This window comes from Mauremys mutica, chromosome 6 (assembly GCF_020497125.1).
Source record: "Mauremys mutica isolate MM-2020 ecotype Southern chromosome 6, ASM2049712v1, whole genome shotgun sequence".
Taxonomy (NCBI): domain Eukaryota; kingdom Metazoa; phylum Chordata; order Testudines; family Geoemydidae; genus Mauremys; species Mauremys mutica.
In genome coordinates this window covers 115,879,649-115,893,673 of record NC_059077.1, presented here as the reverse complement: position 1 = coordinate 115,893,673, position 14,025 = coordinate 115,879,649, and the positions used below count along the sequence as shown (strand labels likewise).

The 14,025-nt window shown below is 44.3% G+C and overlaps 1 protein-coding gene across 3 annotated transcripts in view; it reads left to right on the top strand.

Moving 5' to 3' along the window:
• PALM2AKAP2 (PALM2 and AKAP2 fusion) overlaps positions 1-10,354 on the top strand; it is a 253,860-nt gene extending 243,506 nt beyond the window's left edge. For all 3 annotated transcript variants that reach the window (XM_045020799.1, XM_045020800.1, XM_045020801.1), the window contains one exon: positions 7,622-10,354. In XM_045020799.1, the coding sequence (XP_044876734.1) occupies positions 7,622-7,714 (93 nt within the window). In that variant the 3' untranslated portion in view covers positions 7,715-10,354. The remainder of the gene's footprint in view (positions 1-7,621) is intronic.
• The last annotated feature ends 3,671 nt before the right edge of the window (positions 10,355-14,025 follow it).

Below are 14,025 nucleotides of genomic sequence, written 5' to 3'. Positions count from 1 at the left end.
ATAGCTAATCTTCCTAGTCAATTTAGACAATATATGTAAAATCCTGTCCCCATACAAGTCCCTGGGGATTTTACCATTAACGCCAGGATTTCAGTCTCTCTGCTTGTATGTCATCTCTGAAATCTTTCTGTGTTTAATTCTGTCAAGCTCAGGTTAACAGCATCAAGAGAGATTCAGCTCCTTCACGTCAATAGTGCCTCTGCTATGGAGAGAAATTAACTAGGGTTGCAGAATACTAGTCAGTTTCATTTAGTAACAGGTTCTGGACAGGGGCGGCTCTAGACATTTTGCCGCCCCAAGCACGGCAGCATGCCGCGGGGGGCGCTCTGCCGGTCGCCGGTCCCGCGGCTCCGGTGGACCTCCCGCAGACGTGCCTGCGGATGCTCCACCAAAGCCACGGGGCCAGCGGACCCACCGCAGGCACGCCTGCCGCCCTCCAGGCGACCGGCAGAGCACCCCCCGGGGCATGCCACCCCAAGCACGCGCTTGGCATGCTGGGGCCTGGAGCCGCCCCTGGTTCTGGAGTGAGATGCAGTGGTACTGAATTCTGTCCTCGCTTGCATTCTTCATCTGCTGGTGCCAATGAGCAAGCAAGTATGGGATAATTCACCAGTACATTTGTTTCTCTCTATCCTCCACTAGGGGGCCGGTGGCTAAAGCTTGTACCTGACTATAGTGACTGCTTCAGTCATTTTTTTAAATCCTGTTAACCATCTACTTTAAAATAAACCTTGGCATTAAAACAATGTTCTGTAACTCTTAAGGTCTCCGAGCTGAAACCCCAACGTGTGTGTAGTAAGAGAGGTGAAGAGCAGTTTTCACAGTCCTAAATCATTCCAAATATTTATCTGTCCTTTCAACATTTCGGCCATCTGAAATCTCTCGGTTTAATGTGACTTTGTGGTCAAATTAGTTTTTCCAAACAGAACATATATTTTACATCACTTGGCTGTTTTCATTAGAACTCTTTCCATTACGAGGAAGCCTTGTCAATTATTCAGCCGAAGCCTGAGAGAACCACTCCTAGCTTTGTTAACGTTATAATCTTTGTGGAGCCTATGTGCCAATTTGAGAGGCAATTCCAGACAAGTGACAAAACCCAGAGAGCAGTAACAGCAAAGGAGATGTCCATTCCCAGTCCTGTTTCTCAGCATGTGCATTTTACATGCAGGATGCAAGTTATCTGGGAGTTAGGCACCTAACTTCTGTAGGGATAATTCTGTTGTCAGCTCTACTCATACCACGTCATGCATGAGTGTAGCCGAGAGCAGAGGGCAAGATTCCAATATCTTGACTTGCATTGATTAGCACCTTACTCCATGAACAGTTCTTTTGACTTAAATCCACTTGCTGGACTCTTCAGCATACACCAGTGTCGCCACCCAAAGCCACATAAATGCAGCACCGGGCATACAGTTCCTGACTGTCCACTCCAAATTATAGGTCTTTGCTACTTGTGCTAAATGAGACTCGCTATGATCTAACGCTAGGACCCAGGCCTATATTTAGAGCTCTGAGTAGCAGGCCAGATTCTGATGTCTTTTCCCCAGTGAGTAGTCCATTTACTTCACTCCACTGCTGGATACTTATACAGACACCAGAGGTCATCAGGGGGAGTAAATAGCTACTCAGTTGGAATAGGTGTTTTGGGCCAGAACTGGGTGTATTATGGGCATTCCAAAAAAAAAAAAAAAAAAAAGGACCTAGTTCAGCCTGTTTGTTCAGCCTGTTTCCTTGTATATGTGACACAGGGCTAGTTTGGAGTCCATTTTGCTGTCCAGTTCACAGATTTTAGTAGAGAAATTGAGCCGTTCCCAGTTAGGCCGGTGACTTCTTACAGTAGAACCTCAGAATTACGAACACCTGGGGAATGGAGGTTGTTCATAACACTGAACAAAATATGGTGGTTCTTTCAAAAGTTCACACCTGCATATTGGCTTAATACTGCTTTGCGAATTTACTCCCCAATGTCCCCTGCCCCATCCCCTCCCTTTCCTCTCCCCTCTGCCCTATTCCCCTATACCCTTCTCTTCCCTTTGCCCTACCCCATCCCCCTACCTTCCCCACTGCCTCTTTCCCACCACCCCACCCCCTTCCCTCATTTCCCCTGGCCCAGCCCCACCGCGGGCACTCTCCGTAACAGGGTGGTGGCCATGCAGGGCGCCAAGCACACACAGATGGGGAAGGCGACCGGCTGCAGAGGCAGTGGCCACCTTCCCTCACCTGGCAGGAGGGGCGGCTCCATCCCCCAGAAACGTGCCAGGAGGAGATGCAGCGTGGGAACAACAGAGCTCCCCTCCGCCCCAGCAGGCCAAGCAGAGCAAGCCCTGGGCAGCTCAGCACTCACAGAAATCAGCAGGGCAGTGGCACGTGATCCCATGTGCCCCCAGCATGCCTTACCTTTGCTTGGGGGGGCAATGCCCTCCCGCACCTCCCCAAAACTACATGTGTGCAGTTGACCGGTCAGTTTGTAACTCTGGTGTTTGTATCGCCACGGTTCTACTGTATCTGATGAGTGTAATGGTAAATATAGAAGGCGTGGTTCACCTCTGCGTTAGGCCAATTTTACACCAATGTAATCCTATTGGCTTCAGGGACAGGTGTAAAACTGGAGTGATGTAGTGGTGAATCTGGGCCAGGTTTCTCTTTGGTTTCTCTTCATTGGGAGCTTCCAATGTGGGGGCTAGTTAAACGCTACGTTAGCTTATGAAAATCTTATCAAAACTTAACAATAAGCTGGTTACCAGTAAATCTATTGATTTATAGAGAATCAGGACCGGCTCCAGCTTTTTTGCCGCCCTGAGTGGCGAATGGGAGAAAAAAACAAAAAAACCCAGACGATCAGCGGCACTTCGGCGGCAGCTCAGTTGTGCCGCTTCATTCTTCGGCGGCAATTCAGCGGTGGGTCCTTCACTCCCCCTCTTCTCTTTGGCGGCAGCTCAAAGAGGAAGAGAGGGACTGAGGGACCTGCCACCAAATTGCCACCCAAGACCCGGACCTGCCGCCCCTTTCTATTGGCCGCCGCGAGCACCTGCTTCCTTCACTGGTGCCTGGAGCCGGCCCTGTAGAGAATAACTCCATGTTCCTCTCTGCCAGAATTTCTTTGATTTATCCTACTCTTCCTTATACTGTCCCTTCCTTCTGGGCCATTCCCTCTTCTAAAATAATGCGGGGGCCGCGTCTTGAAGTCTTTGCTCAGTTTTCCAGCAAAGCTGCCATTGATTTCAATGGGTGAAATGCTGAGGAGAGCTAAGCAATGGAACTGCTGCTCATCGATTCCAAGGCCAGTTTGGGACCATTGTGATCACCTCAGCTGACCTCTGGCAGGCCACGTTATTCCCCAAAACAATTCCTAGAGCAGATCTTTTAGGAAAAACTTCCAATCTTGATTTTAAAGTTGTCAGTGATGGAGAATCCACCATGACCCTCGGTAAATTGTTCCCCTGATTAATTACGCTCATGTTAAGAATTTATGCCTTATTTCCAGTTTGAATTTGTCTAGCTTCCAGCCATTGGATCACGTTAGACCTTTCTCTGCTAGATTGAAGAGCCCATTATTCAATATTTGTTCCCCATTAAGATATGTATAGACTACGCAATCAAATCACCCCTTACCCTTGGCGTTGTTAAACTAAATGGATTAAGCTCTTGACTCTGTCATTACATGGTGCGTTTTATGATCCTTTAATCATTCTAGTGGCTCTTCAATGAACTCTTTTCATTATTTCAACATCCTTCTTGAATTGTGAGCACCAGAACTGGACACAGTTTTCGAGCAGTGGTCGCACCAATCTCAACTGTATAGGCACTTTTCTCCTATTCAAGAGTCCCCTGTTTAGTATCTCAGGATCAAATTAGCTCTTTTCACCACAGTGTCACAATGGGAGCTCAAATTCAGCTGATTATCAAGTCGTCATGCGCCCGCCCCCCCGCCACCCCAACACCAAATCTTTTGCAGAGTCTGCTTCCCACAATAGAGTCTACGCTCTTTGTTCCCACACTCATACATTTGCATTTAGCCATACTAAAAGGTATATTGTTTGCCTACCCAAGCGATCCAGATTTCTCTGAATCAGTGACCTGTCCTCTTCATTCTTTGCCACTCCCAGTTTTTGTCATCTGCAAACTTTATCAGTGATGATTTTGTTTTCTTCCAGGTCATTGATAAAAATGTTAAATAGCATAAGGCAGAGAATCGATCCTTGCGGGACCCCAGTGGAAACACACCTATTCGATGGTGATACCCCATTTACAATTACATTTTGAGACCTATCAGTTAGCCAGTTTTTAATCGATGTAACGTGTGCCATGCCAATATTTTTCATGAAGACTGAAGTCTGAAATATAGTACATCAAGAGAGACATTAAAGTCGTTGGAAGCTGTGGTGCCTCGCACTTCTCATTCTTTGGCCCAGTGAGAGTTATGACCAAATTAAAAACTTAAGTAGAGGCTTTGGAGACCAGCTAATAGACATGATGGTTGTTTGCTATCATACCTCAATACAGTGTTGGTAATTCTCACACGGGAAAAATAAATATCCTGCTTCATCCTCTCCAATGACTAGTCAATCTCTAATGCTAATCTTGTATGGTTATAGAAATGCTAGTAACAAAGCTGTAGGGGGAGATGCTATTGGAGCTGTGCGAACTCTGGGCCAGATCCTCAGCTGTAGTCCTTTACACCAGCTGAAGATCTAGCCCAGTGGATCTCAAACTTTTGTACGGGTGACCCCCTTTCACACAGCAAGCCTCTTCATGTGACCCCGCCCTTATAAATTAAAAACACTTTAAAAATATTTAGCACTATTATAAATGCTGGAGGTGGAGCGGGATTCGGGGTGGAGGCTGACAGCTCACGACCCCCCCACGCAATAACCTCATGACCCCCGGAGGGGTCACGGCCCCCCAGTTTCAGAACCGCGATCTAGCCCATAGTATTTCTTCCTGCCAGCCATGTTCTTTGACTGAGAACAGTGTTCACGTATAGTAGATTAGCAGCTTTAAACCAGCGATGAGGCGGGACAAAGGGGACGTAACGGAGGGAAGGACTTTCTCTCTGCTCTGGGGCTTTGGTAGCTTAAAGCTGAAATAGTGCCGATCCAAAGCAGAAATCTTAAACCAAAAAGCCAGATCCTCAGCTGGTTAAAAACCAGCACTGAAGTCAGTGGAACCATGTTTATTTCACACCAGATGAGGATCTGGCCCTAGAACACTGGGACTAAAACAAAATCCATTATGTTTTACATTAGCCTAAAACTAAGGCCCAAATTGTGCAGTCCTTACTTAAGCAAAACTCTCCTCTACTGCCATGGTGGTTTTGCTCCGATAAGGGCCTCAGGTTTTTGCCCTGAGTTTGGTGTCTTTTCTATTTACTTTTCATATCCTGTGAGAATGTAACTTCTCCTTTACTCTGCACTTCTCTTTAATCCTCATTCCCATTTTCTTCTGCTTCTGCCACTGCTCAGCAACATTCCCCAGTTTTGAAGCTAAAAAACCACCAATGTTTATTTCCTATTGTGCTGACGCTAAAAGTCCTTCTGAACAAGTTGTCAAGAAAAACTGGGCAGTGGTGCTGAACCCCTTTGAGATCTTGTCCGAGGGCATGGTTTATGCAATCAGAATCCCTAACACCTCATTTGAACCATCAGTCCCCAGCTTTGTAGCTGCAGCAGAATCAATATGCCATTAGCGGCTGTAGTGTCTCTGTGGAGTTTTATTCAAGAAGTGGTGCGGAGTTTTATCTTGTAAACATATTGGTGGGAGTGTGAGCACCACCTCCCTCTGCTGGATGGAATCGGACCTGCTTCCGTTTGAATGGTCTTGCCTTCTAATGGTTTACAAAGAGGATATAAGTAGTTTTATGCAGATATTCAGTAATGTAACATTCCAGTAAACCTGGACTGAGTTTTGGGCACACATAGTCCCTCCCCATCGCTGCCAGGAAAGGAGATACGGTTTCAACGGTTTCAATACTGCGTGTGCTGGCTTAATTTCACCTTGAGTTTTGGGGTTTGTTGATCCATCGGCTCAAAAGAAATTAGAGGGCACGCAAACTACAAGGCACAAACAAAGCTTTGCCAAACCCCTTCTTTCCCCAAACTGCTGAGTGTCCCTGAGCTCTAAATGAACGTTTGGATCCTAGTGTTAGACCACAGAGAATATACTCATTTAGCACAAGTAGCAATGATTTGTAGCTGTCTGTCAGGAGTTGTAGGCTCCTTACTGCATATATGCAGCCTAGCTAGAGACCCTGACATCTGTGAACGCGTGCAGTCATGGATTGTTACAAGCTCTAAGACCAAGTAACCTCTACTCACCCACCAACTGGCAGCTAGGTTACCTTCAGATGCTCTTTGTATCTAGTGTCCTCGTTCTTACATTCAGATATTTGTAATCAGATTGGAGCCCTAGTGTGCTGGGCTGTCTATAGACATAACATAACACAATCCCAGCCCCAGAGGCTGGACAGTCTGTGCAACGCCAAGACGTGCCATATATGAGTAGAACACACTGGTGGGGCGGGGGACAACGAGGGTGACAGTAATAGGAATACAGGGCTGCATGCACTAGCTAACCTGGACGCTTTAGCGGCATCATGGTTGGTTTGGATTTTTTAACCTAAATCTATAATCCCCTTGAAAATGTTTCTCATGTGGGGTCTGGTTGAAAGCCCCTAGAAGTCATTGAGCAATTTTCCATTGATTTCAGTGGGCTTTGGATCAGGTTCAAACTTTAGATCACCCATGTGGTTCTTCCCTGGCATTGGTTAAGCCTGGGAACGTTCTAAAAGGTTTGGTGAGACGTGGAGGAGTCGGGACTAACAGCATGCTGAAGGAAAGATCTGATGGAGTATGTCTGAGATTTCCTTTTATTCCCCAAAAGGGGAAATTCACCCTTGTGCCGGTGGCAAAGACCGGGCCTGTGTATCACATCATCCCTCTTTAGGCATGTAGTGTGTGGTTCTTTCACCCAGAGGACTCTGTGCTCTTCCATGCATGTGTTCCAAGCAGTGGCTTTTTCATTCACTTTGCTTCAATCCGAACACCACAGCAAGCCGGTGTGAAGGACCCTTGTGTCTACAGGTAATGACACGTTTAAATGAAAAACAATCTGCTAGACAAAGCTGATTGAAGTCAATGACAAGGCTCCCCTTGTCTACAGTGGGCTGGAACTGTGCCTCTGATAAGGGTCTCGTATGTATGTGGTTACCTTGTGCTGTAAGTAATCCCCACACTCACGTGAAAATGGATCCTTCGTAACCATCCTCCCCCTGCTGGTTGTCACTTGGCCTGTCTGAATTGGGATGGGGAGCATGCAGCAGCCTGAGTTAGGCTTGCAGAGCTAGACTTGACTTCTCCACTTCTAACTTCGGCTGCTGTATGAATATTAGGATTTAAATAGTCCAGCTTTGCCCTTAGGAGCTCTTTGGCGTAACCCTTGCTCACACTGGCAAGCCCTTAGAGACATAAGTAGCCTCAGTCATGCTGCTCATGTGATTGAGTAGTGAGCGTGGCCTGCATAATTAATCTCTGTGTGTGCTAGTAATTGGGGGGGGGGGAGATGGATACGAGAGCGGAGTGGAAGAAGGGAACCAAAGTAAGTGGTGTTTTTTCTTTTCCAGGTCCTTGAGGCTACCAGGGTGAATCGCAGGAAGAGTGCCCTGGCACTGCGCTGGGAGGCTGGAATTTATGCCAACCAGGAAGAGAATGAATAATCCCCTTGCAATAAAATGGGTGTTTCGGACCGAGGAACCAAACAAACAAACAAACAAAAAAGCAGCATCATTTAATCCGATATTTATTAAAGATCCAACAAGCTCACTGATCCACAGAGACAGGATTGCGCCATCTCCAGGCACCATTAAGCGAAAGAGAAAAACCCACCCACAAAATCCACACACACACACACCCCCAAAAAAGAATGAGAGGATGTTAGGTATGGACTGGTCAAGGAAGGGTGTCATCGCCATTGGCAGAAGCAGCAGCAGCAGACCCGTTGCAACAGATCAGCATGAGAGGCTGAAGGAGTTGTCAAAAACTTAAGGCAGGGCAAATATATGTGCTTCCTTCTAACTGAATTTCCAGCCCTGCTTTGTATCAACGAGAGAGTTTGGCCCAGGGTAGCCTGTTGTGTCACCAGGCTTCCTTTGGACTTGCCTGTAGCTTCTCCATCATCGCACCTGCTGCATTAAGAACGTTAATGTTACTTTGTTTACTCCAGAGAGCCATAAAATGCAATGATTTATTGTTTTTGCTCTTATTTGCGGGGGGGGGTTGAAGATTTCCCCCCCCCTTTCTCTTAATTTTTCATTTAAAAATTGGAGGCTGTTATTGCAAATGTACAATCCATGTTTTGCAATCAGAATATTTAATAAAGTATCCTGGTCTGTTGCAAACACAATCTGTCAGTTTAGGAGAGAGCTGGAGGGAATGCCAAGCCAAACGGATAACCTTAGCTTTAGGATCCTGTATACTTGCAATATGAACTGGTCTGCAGTTTCTCAGTGCATATTTACATAACTTTCTCAATATACAATCTGTATTTAGCGGGCAATGCCTATTTTTATGATGGGTGTGGGCAGAGGCATATGTACAAAATGAATAAAGGTTGAATAACCTGAGTCAGAAAGGTAAGAGGGGAACACACTCAAAAAAATGACATTTAATTTTTTCTGAGGCAATAATTTAATCAAGCCAGAGGCTGGCACAAACAGAGGTATGAAACAAAGGAAAAAAGTTATGTCTTTAACTATATTTATACAGTGTAAAAGGCCTTGGAGTTAAGGTAGAGTATGCAGGTTTCCAGGAAAGAAAAAGTTAAAGAAAGTAATAGAGAGTGTGTGTGAGAGAGAAGCAAGAAACAGGATTATTTTTGCTGTTCAGTGTTTTCAGAGCTAAAAGCAAAATAGAGACCCTTTAGTTTGTGCGTAGGCTTGGAATCAGTGACGAAGGGTGTCGTGTGTCTGGGTGTGAGTGAGCACATGCGTGTGAGGTTGGAATCCTAGAATGAACAAGAGCTATGGGTGTACAGATTTATTTTCTCCAAAGCTGTTTGCCAGCTATGGGGGTGAGTGAGAATTTCTTTTTTATGAAAAGAGATATAAAATGGCACTGAGCTGATGCAGTATTTGTAATATTAAAATTTGACCTGACATGGTATTTGCATGAATCACAATTGCGAAGTATTGAGCAGTTTTGTAATCTGACATTTAGAAAAGAAATGTGGTATTTATTCTTGTGCTTTGTATTCATACGTAGTATAGAGGCTGCCAGGTTTACTCTTTCTTTTCATGCAAAGCAATACAATACGTATTTTACAACCGGGAACCATAATTTCTGGACTAGAAATTACCAAGTTTAGGAGACATATACATGTATGTATTGTTTTTATAAACCTAAAATTATTATTTTAACTTCTTTTTAAATCAGCCAAGAGGCTGACGCTCCCCGAAATCCCTCTTCTGTTTTCATACTGCTCTGTGACCTGACATGGTGTTTTATTCCGAGGCTCACCTAAAATGGCTTTAGATACTGTGAACATTATTCTGGTGCTTTTATTGGGCAAACAGAGAGCCTGCAACCAAAACAACGTATTGTTTTTAATTTCTTTCCAGCCTGTGGTTTGACACACATCTCACAGGTTCCTTTACACGGTCAAAGATTTTGAAGCCTGTGTTCAGGGATTGTAGTAAAAGTGGCAATAAGCATTCATTAAACCTGTTCTGTGAATTACCTATTAACAAAAGAAAACTCTTTTGAACTGGGCAATGTCTTGTATTGATTTCTTTAAAGTGTGTCATACTTAAGAGTATACACACATACAAATAGACCAGCTGTAAATGGCAATCCAGTCAATTCTGACCCGGTTCAATAAAGGTGTGTTAGTGTTACCAGTAGACTATAGGAAGTATAATTCCACACGCTCAGCAGTCTGTTGCTCAGCTGATGAGCAGGTATTGTGTGTAGTAACACTTACAGGAGTTGCACACCCGTATTGAGAGGGGGTTTGGATCCCTCTTGGTTTGAGGAGAACAGAGATGAATCTTGGAAAGCACTTCTCTAGCAATATTACATGTATCAAGCTGTATGTCATAAGTGGCTCATTACTGAGAAATGGTCTTACATCAAGGCACGTACATTTGAACTTCTCACTGCAGTGGTTGGATTCTTACAGCTTTTGCTCCCTTTGAAATGAATTTGCTTCTCCCTGCGTGGTTGCCGTTACCTAGGGTTGAGGGCATTGTCAGGAGTTCCTGGCTCTCTCTTACCTTTTAAGAAACATGCATCTGTTGTTTTCTTGAGGGATTATTTTTTGTAAGTAAAAAATAAATAACTAAATAAAACATTGGATGTCACTTCTTCAGCTTTATATTGCTTGTCACGGGGCATCTCCTGCTTTGTGTGCTCCTTCCGCCCCCAACTCCTGCTGTAAAAATAAAGTCAATCGCCTATAAAACCAGTGTGGTTTTGCCATCTTGGAATCCTTTGTGCTGGGATGGAATCTAAGCAGCATTTTCACATATCCTGCAATAAAAAAATGTTTGCATGTACCAGTCGAGTATAGCTAACCTCTACCACCCACCCCTTTCTCTTCCAGAAATTATGGAAGCAAAATCATTCTTGTCAGCAGCACATGGTTCAGTGCTATGATAACTTAAATGCTATGCAGTTTACTTGCCTCTTTATTTCAGTTGCATGCTACCAAGCATATAGGTCTATAAATATAGGCAGGCATACATCTCTATATATAAATAAATCAAATGCAACAAAGGAACACTACTGCCAAATTAACTTGGTCTCCACAAAAGAAATTATAAAAAAACCTTTTCTGTGACAAAGACTGGTTTTAGTGCAAGTGTGTAATGAAAAATAGTTAAGCATTAGAATTGTAACTGTCCAGTTTTTGGCTACAAATGCAGGTTTCCTGAGTTGCAGCTTTTTGAAACAACAAGAAGTTTTGGCTTCATCTTGTTCCTTATCCAGATGATGAGACAGTAAAAACAAAAACAGTGATTTGTTTTACAGCCAAAAGGTGGCGCTGTTGTCGTGTTTTATCAACCAATCTGACCAGCCCTGGTTTTCTGTATACATTAACCACTTAAATGTTATTCTGCTTTTGTTTCCTGGTGACTGTGAGGCATACAATGCAAGTATATTGTTATTTTCTCATTAAAACAGAAACCTGTGTTGAGTTTCTATAATAATGGGTGGTCCTTAGAAATGCTTGCAATGTTCTTTAATAGGATTGGCAGCTGCCAATCCCAAACTGGATTGGCTGGTAAAATTGGAGGTAGATACCACGGGGAGGAGAAATATGCTCTCATCCCATCAACGCAAACAGCTGCTAAAAGACGTGTGTTGCATGAAGTCCTAAATAGTGTACCTGCTGTTCTTTTCCCACAGTTTTCAGCCTCAGTCTTGCTGGTTTTTTCATCTAGGTGAGCGGAAAGTCTGCTCTATGGGGGGAGGGAGGGAGTACCATATGACTGGAGAATAGCTAATGTCATACCTGTATTTAAGAAGCGTGTGGGGAGAGAGATTCGGTCAATTACAGACCTGTTAGTCTGACCTCAGGAATATGCAAGGTTTTAGAGTGAACTGGGAAGGAAAGAATGGTATTCATAGTGGTAAACAGTAAAGGGAATGTAATTCAGCATGGGTTTACCAAAGGTAGCTCAAGTCAGACTAATCTGATTTCGTTGAGAAAATAACTGATTTTTTTAGCTGAGGGAAGTGCAGTAGATCTCAGTAAAGCATGTGACACAGAGCCACGTGGGAAATGATTAGTTAAATTAGGGAAGATGGGGATCAGTACAAACATTGTAATGGGGATAAGGAATTGGCTAAAGGGAACAAGGCAATGGGTTGTGTTGAAAGGTGAATTATCAGACTGGAGAGAGATTACTAGTGGTTCCTCAAGGTTTGGTCTTTGGACCCTTCTTATTCAATATGTGTATTAATGTTCTTCCTACAAGAACAAATGGATATAAACTGGCCATGAACAAAGTCATTTCATTCTGGCTAAAATATCAGTGGCTGAGCTTGCCCTGTAGAGCCTGACTATATCCACAGACACCAGGCCACCTAGTGATTTTCTTCTAGAAGTAAATACCAAATACAGTGCGGTAGAACCTCAGAGTTACGAACACCCTGGGAATGGAGGTTGTTCGTAACTCTGAACAAAATATTATGGGTGGTTCTTTCAAAAATTTACAACTGAACATTGACTTCATACAGCTTTGAAACTTTACAATGCAGAATAAAAATGCTGCTTTCCCTTTATTTTTTGCTGTATTTGCTTTTTTTTTTTTTGGTCTCTGCTGCTGCCTGGTTGTGTACTTCTGGTTCCAAATGAGGTGTGTGACTGACTGGTCAGTTCGTAACTCTGGTTGAGTTACGAACAATGAGGTTCTACTGTACTGTGAGCCAGATTCTCAGCTGCTGGAAATCAGCATAGCGCAGTTGACTTCATTGGAGCTTTGCCATTTTATACCAGCTCAGGATCTGGCCCTCTGTACTGTGGGGGAAATACCACATACTCATATTATTTATGGGCCCAACTCCCATTGAGGTAAAGGGAAAGACTCCTGTGACATCGATGATAGTTGTCTAGAGCCCTAGATGTGGCCTCTTGACTGTAGGTTCTTAGTAAGAAGAGCTGATGCAGACATCCTATCAATAGATTCAGGTATTTTCATTTGTATACACACTATCCAAAATTCCTGCAGAGAAAAGTCAATATTGGGTATGGATTTCCTGTCACATGTTAATCAAGTGCAGTGACAGGATATAAGAAGGGGCTGGTTAGTTTCACTCTCCATGCGAATAGGTGTAGTTATCGAAGCTAAAACAGGACAATGCTGTCAGCTTTTAACTACAGGAAAAGAAAGGAAAGGAAATCTGCCCCTCATTGCACCACACTAAAGGAGACAGGATCCTGGGTGGCAAATCCAGTGTTCCTAGCTCACAGCATCTTTGAATTTTAAGACATTTAGAAAAGGGAAACAGCACATTTGAAGTCTGCAGTGGGACAGGCTTACACACTATTTAAAATAACCTTACGGTGTTCATTTGTTCCACTGGATCAGGATGTTGTGCAACAAAACTGGTTGTTACCAGCTGTTTGTGTTTCATGCTAGCACCTAGCACGTCTAAAATCCCTGTCATCTAAAGTTTCCAAAACACCTGTCCAATGTAAATTCACTCAGCCTTAGAGCACCCTGACAAGTAGCTAAGGATTATAAAACGCTCACTGACACACCAGGCTACAAGCCAGACTAAGGAGTCGTTTTGTCACCCCTGCCCTGTAACCTGGGGTTGTTCAGTGTCCAGCATGTAAGTCACTCTCAGCTGTGTCTGTGTGCATTGCAGCCAGCCTGCCATGCCTTGGCTCTTACCAGCCTTAAAAATTACCACAGGATGATCCAACACCCACACTCAGTCCCAAATTTCCCCCCAGAAAGGCATTACTTCAGCCACCGCTGAAATGTAGCCATGTCGGGGGTGGAACAGCTGCACGATAGAAATGGAGAACTCCACATTGACTCAGACTCAGAGGGTGCGTTAAGCTGTCAAACTATAATCACCGTACTGACCAGAGCACTAACATTACCCTTATTGGCACTAGAAGTGCCGTGGGAACATCAATGGCCACAACAGACCTCGACTTTGTTTCATCACAAAGAAAGCACGTGCAGCAAGCGTGTCCCCTAACACAATGCTAGGGTATCTTCTGAGGGATGAGCAATGCCCACCAAATCACTGACCCCACTTCCCCACAGTGCCTGTAGGAGTTCCTTGAAGATCTCCCAACCAGGGCTTGACCCAAAGCCCATGGAAATCGGTGAAAGGACTCCCACTAAGGGCTTTTGCATCAGGCCTTAACCATTGACAAGGCCTAGCTGGCCTTATCGTATGAAATCAGCCAGGAACACACCAAAAAAATGCTCTAGCCGCAGGTCCAACTGTGCTGCAAAACAGACACAGCTGAGGGTCACCAAGTTCTATTGGCCACACAAAGACGTTT